This window comes from Anser cygnoides, chromosome 19 (genome assembly GCF_040182565.1).
Source record: "Anser cygnoides isolate HZ-2024a breed goose chromosome 19, Taihu_goose_T2T_genome, whole genome shotgun sequence".
Classification (NCBI taxonomy): domain Eukaryota; kingdom Metazoa; phylum Chordata; class Aves; order Anseriformes; family Anatidae; genus Anser; species Anser cygnoides.
Window position 1 is genome coordinate 12,096,376 of NC_089891.1, and position 14,789 is coordinate 12,111,164.

General features: G+C 45.3%; 1 protein-coding gene across 2 annotated transcripts in view; it reads right to left on the bottom strand.

Annotated features, from left to right (window-relative positions):
* The window catches only part of RPTOR (regulatory associated protein of MTOR complex 1), a 146,155-nt gene that overhangs the window by 30,181 nt on the left and 101,185 nt on the right, over positions 1 to 14,789 (bottom strand). For both annotated transcript variants that reach the window (XM_013197940.3, XM_048050273.2), the window contains exons 21-24: positions 10,210 to 10,328; positions 4,586 to 4,689; positions 3,171 to 3,354; positions 1,234 to 1,344 (exon numbers count right to left, since the gene is read on the bottom strand). In XM_013197940.3, the coding sequence (XP_013053394.2) occupies positions 1,234 to 1,344; positions 3,171 to 3,354; positions 4,586 to 4,689; positions 10,210 to 10,328 (518 nt within the window). The remainder of the gene's footprint in view (positions 1 to 1,233; positions 1,345 to 3,170; positions 3,355 to 4,585; positions 4,690 to 10,209; positions 10,329 to 14,789) is intronic.

The window sequence follows — 14,789 nt, forward strand, 5'->3', positions numbered from 1 at the left end:
AAGTATCAGGCAATCGCTTTACCATCTAGTCTTTCCTTCTGGTGTTTCTCTAAAGAAATTGAAGCTACAGAGACCTGGCTGCCATGTTATCATTTTCGGCTATCCTCAAACTTGGGGGCAATTACCTCACCTCATCACCAAACTATTTACATACCCAAAGGCTGGAAGGAGCAGTAACAGATGGCTCAGTGGCAATTCTTCGATGAGACAGCACATAAAACGTACAATTTCTTTGTATATTCTGAAGATTTAAATATCAGTGGCTGCATATAAACATCCACTGCTGAGTTGCTCAGGTAGTGGCATTAATACAGACTGTGCATCATTTTTCACATAAATTGCAACACCTCCAAAAAATTAAGCTGAAAGTTTGGTTACAGTTTGTGCTGCTTGAATCCCAAGGTACCTGCAGGTCTGTTCCACTGTATTTACTTATAATAAGGCAAGATTTACTGCTTGTTCTGATTTCATACTTAAGATTGAAACCTGATCTTTGGCTAAAAGATTCTGGGAATTTAAGTTTCTGTTTCCAGTCATTGACGATCTTTGCTCATCTCTGAAGAGCTCTGTTTTGTTTTATTGTTTTGGTTTTTTTCCTAGAACAAGGCTTTAGTGTATCTCTCACTTCACATAAAACCACCTTAGAGTTATCAGAACACACTCACTTCGAAAGAGATCTCAGTGGAGATTTGTCATTACCACCCTCATTCTTGGCTGTAATAGTATTTTTTTTAAACTTTAAAAAGAATAATGATGCTTCTAAAGTTTTTCTCAGACAGTCATGCAGACTTCCAATAACTATCATATTCTCCCTTCTAAGGTAAAGGAATCAGTATTTATGCCACCCAAAAAATCAGAGAATTTTTTTTAACTTAATACCATTTTCAATAGAAAGACGAGCGTAATGTCTAAAATGAAGCAACTCTGTAACGCAACCTGCAACAAAATCTCTCCTTGTTTTTACATTTGTTCTTGAATATATTCCACGGGCGTAGGGTTTTAGCCCTGGGCTCTTTCCCTAGTAGTACATTGCTGTCCCGTCTGTCACTGCCTGTTCTAGCTACCTCTGATAGGGACTGGCCATGCAGCTCACCACATTCCTTTCCCTCCCCAGACTGAAGAGAAAAGGAAGGCAGATAGATTAAGCCAGCAGCCTACAGTAAGGACACCAGCACCCCAACCTTTCCAGAGCTGCAGGGCCACGATTCAGAAAGCATGCCCAGAAAGGATTACCTTCATGACTGGCTGAGCAAAATACTTCGCACTCCAGTCACAAAACCCCGTCTGCACTGTGGCTGAAATGAAACTTTTGTGTCCAACGGTATCATCCGCATCATCAGTAGTCTGTTCAGAAAGAGAACAGGATGTTATCTCATGTTCATCCCACTCACATGGGCAAAATGTATACACAATAATATCCCCATCGCCTTTGACAGATCCCTGGGCAGAAAAAAAAAGCTCAAACACATTGCCAAGGATATGAAATTTTCTACGTAGCTTTAAGATCACTGTCATCACATTAACTGTTCAGAATGCACAAACTACCTCATCTGCACAGCACACAACATAATCAGGCTACCACATAAATCAGGGCTGAAGCATTAGTGTATCAAAAAATGAAGTCCCGGGACAAGTTTTCTCATGATCTCCCAAGAATGTGGCATGAGAAACCGTGGCGCAGCGAAGATGATTCAGGATGAAGCACCACAGCACCCAGCTTCAGATCAAGGGCATATATGCATTAAATGTCTGTTATAAAGCATAAGACATCCAAAAAGAAAATGGAAGTATCACTCCCTTCACCCAGGTTCCTTCAGAGCTATGATCCCGACTACTGCTGCCAAACCCCTTAGAACTGAAGGTGTTCCTACCAAGGCTTCCACAAGTTTTTTCTTGTAATCACAGAAGTATCGACTCTGCGCCTCTAGAAGCTTCTGTGAGATTGCTCGTTAAAGAAAGGCAGAAATGCCAGTTTAAGGAAAGAAGTGTTACTTCTCAGTAGTCAGATCATTTGAAATCTGTGCTGCCCACTTGGCCTGTGGATTGCAATTCACACCCCTTACCACTTCAGATGGGAGCATCTTTCCCTTCTATAGTTCCAGGAAGGGGAAACGGAGGCTCAATGTCCCCCCTCCACCAGGCTTTGTGCATTAGGACACAGCAGAGCACACCTGCTGCCTTTTCCAGTTTCCTCTCACAGAGCAAGCACCAGAAAAATCCTGGAAATGCTCTGAGAGAGAGGTAAACACACAACTACTGCCAGATGGCTGAATCCTGAACACTGCCCATCGGTAAGTACAGTCTCTGCCTCTGAGTGGTGGCCACAAGCACACGAGTGTGCTTGGACTCAACCATACTCATCTGAGATGAGTCATCTGAAGTCATCTGAAGGTGACATTCAGACTCCTTTGTGCATGCTACAGGACTGCTCTACTTGGCAGCACATCAGCCCTTCATGCTTCTGTAAGTGGAAAAATGCCCAGTACCCGATGACTGTCTTCGCAATGCTAAAATGGATGCAACCCCCCCGTTGGCCCGCGTGCTGAAAAAGGAGCCACTGCAGTTCCTCCCAGAGGCTCCTGCAGCTCTCGGCTATCAGCTGTCTTCCAGCAGAGTGACCTGTAATAAGCTTTGGTCTTCCTAGTGCTAGTCTGAGCTTACACCTGCCCTTGTGCACAGGGAAGAGGGGCTGCCAAGCACGGAGTGGGGTCAGGACTGCTGTAATGAAGGGGAATATTCTGGCGCAAGGGCATCTACCAGTATCTCAAGAGGAACGTTGATCTGTATGGTAAAGGAAGAGGAATCTCCCCTTTATCATCCTCTATTCCTGCTTTGCTGAGGCTGGAGAAAAAGCATCTGACGGTCACAGATCTGGCTGTGCATTATCACTCAGGCAGACAAATGTTTATGAAAGAATAAACAATCAACTCAGATTAAACACTACTCGGTGGCAGCAGAAGTGAGTAATGCCCTATCAAAGCCATAAAACAAAATTTACTCTGAAGAAAAAAATAATCAATTTTTATTTTCCTGGGTAGAGGAAGCTAACCTGGTGTAAGAAGGAGCTAGAAGCTAGAAGAAAAGATATGCAGAAATAAAACACAAAGAACAGAATGCGAAACAAAACCCAGTGGAGCAAGGAAATAGAACTGAAAGGAAAGTCTCTTTACCTGTTCTGGTCCTTTGTCAAACATTTTTCTTGTTCTGGGGAATTGGTGGGAGTGGGGAGTATACTGAACCCCCATGTTGCCTACATTGGCAGGTCTCACGGATGTGATGTCCCGACTGACCGGTTGTTTTGTCACATCATTTGTCAAGCTGGAGCTGCTTGTACTAGTGGTTGGAGGTGACCCTCTACAAATGGAAAAAGAGTAAAAGCATTTAGATAGCAGTGGACATGAGACTTGCCCTCATTTTCAGAACCTCCCTGATAGGTATCCTCCTGAAACCTGGCACGTCTCAGCGAACTGCAATCCTGACATGTGTCCCACCTTTGAGAATCAACCTGCTTTTCTACAAGCAGAAGGCAAATCAATGGTCTCTCGCAGGAGAAACACTGCTGACCCACCGAACATGGAGGGCAGAGGATAACACCAGCCACATTACCACTACCTGTTCCACTGCCTTTACTCTTGCATGTGAATTAGGTTACTTTTTTGCTTTGTTTCTTTATTACAAGATTTATACTTCCCTGCTGTGTTTTCTCTACTAAAGAACACAAAACCAACCAAACACAATCCTTCCCCTCCGCCTCCAAAACACATATAGCCCCCAAGAGTGAATCTTGACTGAGCCAGCTCCAGATTCAGGCTAAGAAAGTCAAAATTCTGGGAACCTGTAGATCCAACAGTCACGCAGCCATGGGTAACGGTGTGTGACCCAAGGTACACTGATGAGCAATTTTATTTCAATGTGCTGATTGGGAGTCCTGTCAGCCCAAGGGAAAGTATTTTAATTTACATGTAAAATAAGATTTCTGTTATTGCACGGTTGCATAATACTATCAGAAGACATTAAAAACATCACCGTGCAGTTCTGGGCTCTCCTTTACAACCGTGAATATTCCTGGTACACGCTGATTGTGAAGCTGCTAGATCTTAAGCCAGGTGTTTTCTCTCGGACAGCGTGCTTTAGGAAGCAATCAGATTTTCAAGCCCTAGCGTTGCTCGTACCATTATCTCGCTGGAGTTTAGGCATCACTCGCTGATCATCAGATAACCCTGGCTTTTATCTGCTGAACATGCAGAAACAGATCAGACTTCAATGGGAAATTTGGATACCTCGCCGGTCAGGCCAGAGAGTGTCAGTAAAATCAGCAACATTTAAATTTCCCTTTCAATTCATCTTCAGCTAATTAGTGTGGCTTGTTACTCTTTGTCCTAAGAAGAATAACAGGAAGAAACACCCCACCTTTCCCCAGAGCCTTTGTTTCTGAACATCTTACCAGCACTAAAACAAGAAGCTACCGAGACCTTTGCGAATTTATTCTCTCTGCTGCAGCTAATGGGGATGGCTGCTCAAGTGGGGACAGGGAGCGCCTAACCCCACTGTGGCGAAAGCCCTCGAAAGCGGTGCTTGAGCTTACCCCACTTGGTGGATGTGCATGCCCTTGTTGGTGGGGCTGGCAGGGGCAGACTGCGTCAGCGAGGAGGTGTCGAGGATGCGCTGGGGGCGAGCATTTACTGTTGCCTAGAGGAAAAAACACAACAGAGTTGTGAACAGCCAGGAGTACAAAATACCAACTGCAGTTATTTATTATGCAATACAATTGCACACCTGGGGTTAAATGAAGTTAAGCTCTCTGTCAGTGTCTGTGGGTGTTTAAAAATGCATATGAAAAGCCACTGCACAGTTCCCAACTTGTAAGATGATTTTCCTACTCTTTTAGTCTGACAACACTTACCAGAAAGTATCCTTCTGTTGCTTACGGGGAAATAACTGACTAACACATCAGCCTCTCCCTCGCATCAGTCACAGCCCAAGATCTGGACCAGAACTTTCAAACACTGAGCCCAGGGGCTCTCCTTCAGCAACAAGGCTTCCTCTCCTCCCTCGCAATGGAGGGCTGCATTTCTTACCGCAACAGTAATTCGCCAGCCCCAGCACCCGTTCTGACCCAGGTCTCGTGTTCGGGTCCGAGCTCTTCTCATAAATCTGGCAGCTACGTAAAGCTGCCTCCCATTGCCTCTCCACCTCTCCTAACAAGAGCCAAGCTTTTCTGGAGGTCATCAGAAGATGCCCTTTCCAGGAACACCAGCTCCCATCTGCTCTCATAAGGAAGGCAAGGGGTTTGCAAGGTTGGGTTGCTCCGAGCTCTACAGAATACAGCCAGGCTCCTGCAAAACGGCACGCTCCCACCTGCTACAAGAGACCTTTTTCTGCAAAAGCCTTACAAATTTATTGTCCTTTCTCCTAGGAAAGGCCTCAAATGCAAGCCAGGGAAAGGCAGAACGGAGTGAACAGACAGCTCCATCACCATCTTTCATTTCTCCAGGCTGAGCACGCTGCTTGTGCTGCACAAACAAGCCTCCCCTCTGACAAGGGAGAAACCTTCCATTGCTGTGGATTCCCCTCCTTCTCTTCCACATCACCCTGCCTTCTGTGAATTTTTATACATATTGAAATAACTTAAGGGAAGCCCCAAACTGGCATAAAAAACCTGGAGGGACAATTACAGCTATCCCACAGGCAGGCTGACTTTTATCATCTCTTCAAGCGTTAGAGAAAATCCGCGTCCCACAGCACAAGAGCTGAGCAAGGCTCTGAGGTGCCGACACCGGGGCTTGCTTCCAGCTGAAGCTAATCCAGGCAAGGTAAGACTAGCAGCTGCTGAAACACCGAGCATACAGAAAGAAAAAAACTGCATGTGAGGTCTCCTGGAAGCCAGGCAGCTAACAGGCCTTCTACACGTCCGTGCCTTTACGAGGCAGGGCAACAACGTGCGAACAGCAGCATTTCCTCCGCGCTTCACGCCCACCGTAGTGCTGCAGAGCGAAATGGGAGGTGTGTGTGCCTGAGCCACAGCCCGCCTGCCCCTTGTGGGGCCAAAAGGCCTTCTGAGACACCCTACACCTCTTTCCTCCAATGACCCAAGGAGTTTTTCCCCTCCCTGGCCTTCAAGAGGATTCGAGCCCTCCTGGCCACGGTTTGTTTGGCTCCGGGGGCAGCAGCGGGTGCCCGGCACAGCACCGCACACCCACACCACGGCAAACACCGGCTGGCTGTGGCTGATAAGGCAAATGCCACGACCTCTGGCTAGCCAGGCCGGTCCCTGAGCCAGCCTCCTGCTAAAGACAGACTGATTTTGTGTTCTTTTCCTCCGCCCCGTACGGGGGTGAGGAGGGCCCTAAGGCCACTCAGCTCGGTGAGTCAGGCCTGCCGCGGGGTCTCCGGTGAGCAGCTGGTGCCCCACGGGGCTGGCACCGGAGATCACACAACGAGAAGGGGAGGAAAGCAGAAGCAATTTAGCAACTAGTCACGGATTATTATTCATAACTAGTTTTAATTAGTCATAGGAGGCTCGGTTTTAAGATCCTTGCGGTCTCTGTCACCCAAAATGGGTCAGGTCACCTTGTTTCACAGCAGAGGGACAAGGTCAGCTAAAGACAGTTTGTTGAAGGGGTAGACAGAGATGAATGTGGCAGACAGCCTTCCTTTTTCCTGGGAAAAAACAGAAAAAATATTCTTTTCTGCAAGCAGTGAGCAGCGTGTGAGGGCTGCAGTTCAGTGACATGACAGCATATTTTGCTTGAGGCTGCAGCTCCCCGTTTCCCAGGGATTTGCTCCTCTGCCAGTCAAATCATCTCTTTTCAGGAAGGGAAATGATAATCCATAATTTTTCAAATTGACTCCAGGTAAAGAAAAGAGAAAAAAAGGGGGATGGGGGCAGGGGGAGAGAGAGCACATCATCAGAATTGCTTGCTCATACTCAGAAAAGGCTGTACCAAGGAGTGATGTTGGAGGAGTAACTTCTGGGATAGTTCGGCCTCAAGCCTTCCATTAAAAACAGCTGAATGAAGCAACCTGGGAGGAAGCAAACTTTCCTTAATTAATTTTGATTTCAAAAAGTCTTAAAAGGCCAGCATTGCTTACTGGGTCCTTCGTGTTTGTTTGCTTTGGTACAGACAAAAAACACGTTCTGATTTTTTAAAAGATCAGGCTGGGAAGGAGAGTTGTACCCTTCCAATCTGCACCATAAATATAAATCACAACACAGCAGCAATCTGTATGAGAACCAGCAATGTCTAATGAGCCCATGAAATAAAACTGCACATTTCAAATCCAGGAAGCGTGCACGTCTGTGCAACCTACTCACCAGCTGCTCAGAAAGACATCGCCCTATTTAAAGACCACTGGAGTTCTCCTGTACATAAAGATCTATATTCATGGCTCCGTTCAACTGAATAGAACTTGCCTCATTTGAAAACAAAAATTCTGGTTTTAGTTCACACAGTGCCTTGCAAATACCTATTTTATAATTTCAGACTCTTAACCTGAGCTTTTGCAGTCACCAAACTCACAGTACTGGCCCTGTCTTAGCGTGTAGCAATGCTTATTTCTGACGCTCTCATACCACGCCACTCTCCATGTGTTGTCTGAACACCCGTCAGGGCAACTGAGTTGCATGACTGACACCTGCCTGGTTCAAAATATGTTTTAAAATCATAAGGATTTAAAGCGCAGAGCTTGGCAACATTTTGAGGCTAAATACTTAGTTAACCAAACACGAAGATGGAGTACTTCTGATACCATTCAGAAGCATAAGCCCATGGCTAATTTGTTCAGGTCTTTCAGCTTAAAAAAAACAACAACAGTAACAGGCAATGCCATACAAATTGCAAGTGTTTTGTTAATACAAGAAACTCTCAGCTGTCCAAGTTCTGAAATGAAGCCTCTCTTTCCCTGAATTTTGTATCAGCTAGAACAAGAGGATGAAACCCCGAATATCTGAGTTCTTTACCTAGGCTGAAACTGTGTATGTCTCTCTATGTAAACATATATATTTTAAGAAAATTAACTTTAGTTTCTATTCAAAACTAAAGCAAACAACAAAATAGAAACACATTGTTTGCATGTGCTTTACTCAGAAGGGGCAGTGGGCCTGTGGCCAAGCATTCAGGCTGCTCCATTGATGTCTAACCAACACTCCATTAACACCAAGGAAAGATTTCAGTGTACAAGTAACACAAATTTAATTGCTAATAATTTGCATTACATGACAGACAACTCCTACAATCTATCTGAGCTCACAGCAGCAGAGACAGGCAGATTTCAGGCTGTGAATCCTGGCAGCACTGCTCACAGCGGGAGCTTTGTCCATGATGAAATGAGCAGAGGCCAGGTCGTAACCCACGGTCTGAAGCCTTAACTTCCATTTTGGTGGGCTGTTAATAACATTTCACAAAAAGAAACCATTTTAGAAGCTACCTAAGCCAGGTAATACTTGCAACAGCAAACGCACACCACCACCAAGTGCGCAGCAGTTAAGCCCCCACGTATGCATCTGCCCCAAGTGCTGGACAAATTGCACGTTTCGATGCTTTCCTTATGCACCTTATGGCTAACACAGAACAAATATGGCTAATAAGAACAAGTTAATTTTGTTCACTGAAGCGTCCCCAAATAAAAGTCTTCATAAACAGGAATGCTTTTATCATTTTGCAAAACCATTTGAGAAGTCATTGCCTTAGAGAGCAGCTGTCTGAGTAGCACAGCATGAGATGCGTGATATCCGTCCACCCGAGCTTTTGGACTCCTTTCTGTACCAACATATTTACATCCAGACATGTCAGGATCAACACAGAATTTATCAAACCAGTCATAACATTCCTATGGACATCACGACAAATGATCAAAATTCCTGATGGCTAAGCAGAACTACAGTGGTGCTAGTGAAGACACCTGCAGGGTACAACTGCATCTTTATTAATATTTATACATCTCTTTCCACTAGAGCAAGGGAGTAAGTTCTGAAAAAACAGTTTAAGGCAGGAAAAGCACATCCATTTCCTCTTTGTAACCCTTTTAATCCCATAGTTGGACTAACACTTTATTTTGCAAAGAGCCTTCAAAACACAATGCTGAAACACCTTCATGCACCTAGAACAGAGAGATGGAAATCTTTTAACTTTTCCTTTTTTTATTCACCTTAGTTTGGAATCTCCAGCCTGACAGTAATTTGCTGTACATCTGTATCACCAGGGAAGGCCAGACCTCATTGTCCCCACTCTCAAAATTATTCTCTATCCCAAAACACAGACTTTACCAACTCACTGACATGTATTATTAAAACAAATGGAAGAGTTTAAATAAGTAACTATTTTCTCCAGAGAAAAATCAGATTTCAAAGCAAGAAGTCTCTAACGCAGTAAAATGGCAGTGCACAATGCTGGCATCTCTTACTGCAACTTTAGCTCAGAAGCCTAAGTCTGAAGATTTAGGATTATCCATTAGAAATCATCAGTAAGAGACGTCATCTTGCATTGGAATGGCTCATGGTATTGATGCTAGAGCAACTAGAAAGGTGGAATCCAAGCATGTGGGGAGGACTGCGTTCAGATAGCTTTCTGACACCATCGACTGGGGCGGACAAGGGGAAGGCAGTTGGTGAGAAGATGTTCTGGGGTGGCCTGGTGCCTCGTTTCAGGTGGAAAGTGAGGGTGCTGCTACAGCTCCCCAAGCTGGCAATTCTGAATCAGCAGTGATGGCAGCCTCCAGGGACATCTTGTCATCCTTGGAGGATGAAATGTGATGAGGATGGTGGTTTAGGCGGATTAGGCCTGGGTTGAAGAGGTGAGTAGTGGCAGGGGTGTCTGCATGCTGACTCACATGTACTAGTTCACCTGGATTGGAGAGCCGTTGTGGCTTCAGTCTGCAGGCCAGTCCCACTTGCATAATCTAAATCAGTTTGCAAACGGATAATTTAATGAAGTATATTTAAGGTTTCTCCCAGGGACTGATCTAGACAAGTAGGCTTCTAAACAAGACCTACTGTCTAAGGCCCATACCTAATTTATGTCCTAAAACAACCCCAGGCCCTCCCCCATTTGAAACATTAAAAGTTCCTTCTGAAATAGATTCAGACTGAACTAGGATCACTTACCAGAGCCCTCCAATGGACCTATTTAGTTCAGTCTACCTATGCTTTGCCTAGCCATAAAAAGAGCTGACAGAGAAAAGCCTCACAGACACGCACGCAGAAGAGCATACCTTGTAGGCAATACTATTGAGAACTTTCATAGCCAAGTCGGAGACATCAGGGTAGGGGTCCGCAGCTAGGTGAAGGAGTACTCTCCAAATTTGGGTATAAACACTGTTGAAACTCACACCTAAAATAGTAAAAAACAACAACAACAACAAAAAACAAAGCCCCAGAGCACATGACAATCCATCAACTCAAAGTCTTTCATCTTATGTGAGAAAACTCATTAGAACTCTGAACATCACAATAACATCTAAGAAAACATCAAGGTAAGATCTCAGAAATACTCGACGTGGGCATTTTGTCTTTCTTTGTGAACTCTGCAAGGGTTTGTAGAACGAGGGTGGGAGAAAGCAAAATAAAGACTACCTAAATAGGCCTCGAACTGCTGGTTTTCTATGCCCTTGAAGTAAATAATCTGAAAAGGCCAAAAGGAAGACCAGATAGTGTCTGTGGAGTTCCTGAGCTAAAATACTAAATGCTAAAAAAAAAAACAACAAACAGTTACTGGCTTATATTCGGACGCTTAGTTTTATTGCTGTTTTAAGGATTAATACTCAGCTTGACTGTTCAGGATTCTGTGTATCCTACAAGTTTACTAAATGTTAAAATGAAGCTTTAAGAACTGCACCTTTGAGAAGCAGCAAGTCTAACTCAGCCTCTTCTACCAACGTTTGTATCAATTCCTCAATCGCCAATTTGTTATTTAATAAGAATGTCTGCAGCTTGGTATTTCAGCAGAAGGGCCTGACAGATTCAAAGTACAAATCAAATTAATAAGCTTTTGTAACAACTGACAGAATTCTGTGAACATTGCATTTTGCTGCTTTTAGGTGAATCTTTAATTTGTTATTCTTTCTTCTAACCCTTATAACGTTTAATAGTTGCAACACTCTCTTTTGGGAGTTGAGCCATTTGGACAATATTAAAGTGGTTGCACTAACAAAAAGGGAACTAAAATAGGGATTTCAGATGAGTCACAATCAATGGTAAATGACAGATCAAGCTGTTACTGCATTTCCTTTCATGTTTCTGTAGGCATCTAAATATAAAATGTTAAGTTACAAAGAAAGGGCCCTTGTTCAACAAGCACCTTGCATAGCTGCTAAACCTGATACTGAAACCGACAGAAAATAGACAGAATTCAGTTTTGATCTTTGGCTGAAGAATGCAAGTGGCGTGCAGTTACAAACTTCAGCAGCTTGCATGCTGTACTTCCATGCGGCTATCTGCATTAGACAATTGAATCTTTCTTCTCTCAGAAAAATTCCCCAACAGGTGACAAAGCATCCTGCAAAACGCAAAGGAAGTAATCTAGCTCCATCCCTTCATTTGGCCTGGAAAGCAAAGGTTCTCCTACTCAGCTGACATCCAAAGAATTTTCCGAGGGGCATCTACTTACAGAGTTTCAGGCAGAAATCTCACAGCCAAGTATTTACGGCAGTACCCCCCAGTGCCGCCCGTTTGCTGGGGGTTACCTATACAGCAGACTCCTTCAGCTAATCCTAACCTTTCCTGTGCAGGTGAGACACGGGGCTTGACAATGTTAAACCTGCCCAGGAAAAATGATGAAGTTGATGATCCCAGAAAGCAATAACAACTGTCCAGATGCAGCAGAGTCAAAGGGCACTGATCTGTCATACGTGGCTTACGCTATAGGGGACAGAGCTCACAGTGTATTGCATTGAGGAACACGTGAATACAGTGGGGAGGGGGTTAACAGAACTGACTCAGAACAGTGCTGATCCAACCTCAGGCTTTGCCCTTGGTCACAACTGGCAAAAGTCATCATCTTTTTCAGAATTTCTTTATCCATGTTTGAAAATGTCAACACACAATAAAGTAAGTCTCTGCTCAGCAGAGGGTCAGGCCTCCCAAACTTAAGGGATGGTGATACAACACTTGTCTGTCCTTTCTGGGCTTCTGACCATTTGGGTTTCACTTCTGCAATTGCCACATTCCTCCTGGAAGCTACTCCTACAAGGAAAAGAAAAGGGGGTGGGGGAAGCAGAGACAGCAGGAGACATGCAGTGCTACGAGCTACGGCAGGAAAAAAACAGTCCCAGCCACTGAAGCGGTAGCCAGGTAATGCCATCTGAGGTCTGTTCGGTGCTCTGCCTCCTACTTTTGGTCCAGTGCTAGCAGTTACATAAGGACCGATGGGAATCTGAGTGGTCTGATTTCCTTTAAAGCCCTTCAAAGACAGTAAAAGGAGAGGGGGAGAAAAGGGGAGCAAGAAGGTACCCATCAGTTTTTCCAGTTTTTCTGATAACCAGCTCACTCATGACGCAGTCACGAAGGAAAAAAAAACAGCGACATTTTTTATACATCTAAGCGTCATGAAAAACAAATTTAAAACAGAACTGCGCCATTGCAATTCCTCATTCGCTCAGCAGCCTTTGAAAAGAACAGAGGGAATTTCTACAAAGGCTCAGAGCTGGAGCTCGGAGGACTGCTCCTTTCTTCTGCTGCACCCCCCCTACGTTAGGGCTGTTCATTACACTGATTCAATCGGGTGACACATCCGACACAGCCCCTTGTAAAAACTTGAGCACCGGAGTCAGTGGGATAATGGAAGGCAGCAGAGGCGGCAGGAGGAACAGCAGCTTGATTTCGTATAATGGACTGAAATGAAAAAAATAGCCAGGAGATGCAAACAAAGAGCCGAGCAAGGGGGACGGGGTGTTAATTTAAGCAGACAGCTCCGTAATTAGTCAGACTGATTCAAAGCCAGTTAAATGGACCCTGCAGTATAGATTTACAAAATGATTTCTCTCAGCAAAGAATGTCAAAAATAAATTGCATTTCATCGCCGATGACTTTGATTTTGTTTGCATATGCATAACGCCTAGTCCAATTTAAGAGCCAGCATCACGCCGTGGCCCCGAGGAAGGGACCCGGCTGAGGTCGCGCAGCCTGGTCACCGAGTACACGAAGACCAGAACCACGCGGGATGCGAAAATGAATGCTAATGTTTTTATTTACTCTTTCTGTTTTGACAGGACCTCTTTCTAATCCCCTTTAAAAATCACTGCAGTGATTTTAAGCCTTGATCTCCCGGAGAAGATGCAGTCCGCTCCCCACCCAGCACAGCAGCAAAAACTGACCAATAGCTGAACCGGCGCTGCTGCGCGCCTTGGACCGGAGACAGCTCTGCTTTCTGTGCGTTCTGCCTGCAGGGAAAAGCAAGTTTGGGACTGGCATGCAATGAGAACATACAGCTGAAGTATTTCACACCGAACAGTACCTGAGGACTCGGCTATCTGCTTCCCATCGGTGCTAATCCCACCCGATTTGTAAATCTGTATCCCACAAGCCGCTCCTCTTCCCATGAGCGACACAAAAGGTCCTGCGAGAGCTACTCAGATGAAGAAAACATCTGAAATTCTGATGGCTCTCTGAACTCTACTTTGACAATGTGAAGAGCAGCTCATTCCCTGGAGGAATGGCAAATTAATATTTCTTGCACAGACTTGACAGTCTGCAGGCTGGTTTCTTTGCACGGGGCAATGCAAAAGCGTTCCCGAGCACTGCAGCCAGCCTGAGACTGGCCGTTCCCTCGCTACTCCTTGCTACAATGAAGTTTGGTTTTCTGCGAGCTGCTCCCAGTGAATAATAATCATCTCCTGCAAAGTCAGGGCCCTGAGGAAGGCTCAGAGAGAGCAGGAGTGACACGGAGCGGGAGGGACGTATTGCCTTTGTTTGCCAAGCCCCTAGCTGACATGAGCTGGGCATCCACAGCACTGGCAAAAAACACTTTAAATGCCTCACCTTGCCATCCCTGGTGGTAACTCAAATGGCAAACCGTGAGTTTTTTAATGATTTAACAGAAACCAGGAGCAGCTCATCAAGAAGAGGTACATTCCCTCAGGGCAGGAACTTCTCCGGGACCAGGGCTGTCCCAGCAAACAGGAAAGCCCACGCCACATCTCCTTACCTTTTCTGCAAAGAATGTCAGTGAGGCCAGGGCAAACAGTGGCACATCAGGGGAGAAAGAAAACCAAGGACAAAAAGCCAACCCTGCTACTCTGATGCCTGCTGCCACACCCTGGCATTTCTCTCCCCGTCCTGGTTTCCCCAGTGCCTCAGCAATACCACGGCAAACTGCTTTCTGCCTTTCTGAGCTACGCAGCATTGCCCCGGCCGCTGCACCAGGTTCCACCACCCTGGTTCCATAATGCAGGGCAAATAGTGTGAACTGGTGGAAAACCTCCACATCAAGCTTCCATTCCCAAAAACCACTCGGATCCCTGGGTTTTGCCGGCATGCGAGTTACTGTTTATAAATATCACTGGTTAACCGATCACTTCTCTTTATGACTGTGAATTTAAATGTGGTGCCCAGTGATAGAGAAGGACGTTCTGCCTGTCCCAGAGCTCTTATTCCCTGTGGCTCGCTGTCCACCTCCATCTCTCGCCTTCCTCATCCTCACTACTGCAACCTCCGGCTGTAAATGTTACTCTGAGGTAGCTCTCCAGAACGGATCCTGTGACATGGCAAACATTTTCTATCCCCAGCTTCTCCTGCCGGAAAAGAGAACTACTCCCCAGCGTTTCATTGCTCCAAGATCCTTTTTTCCTCCTCCTTT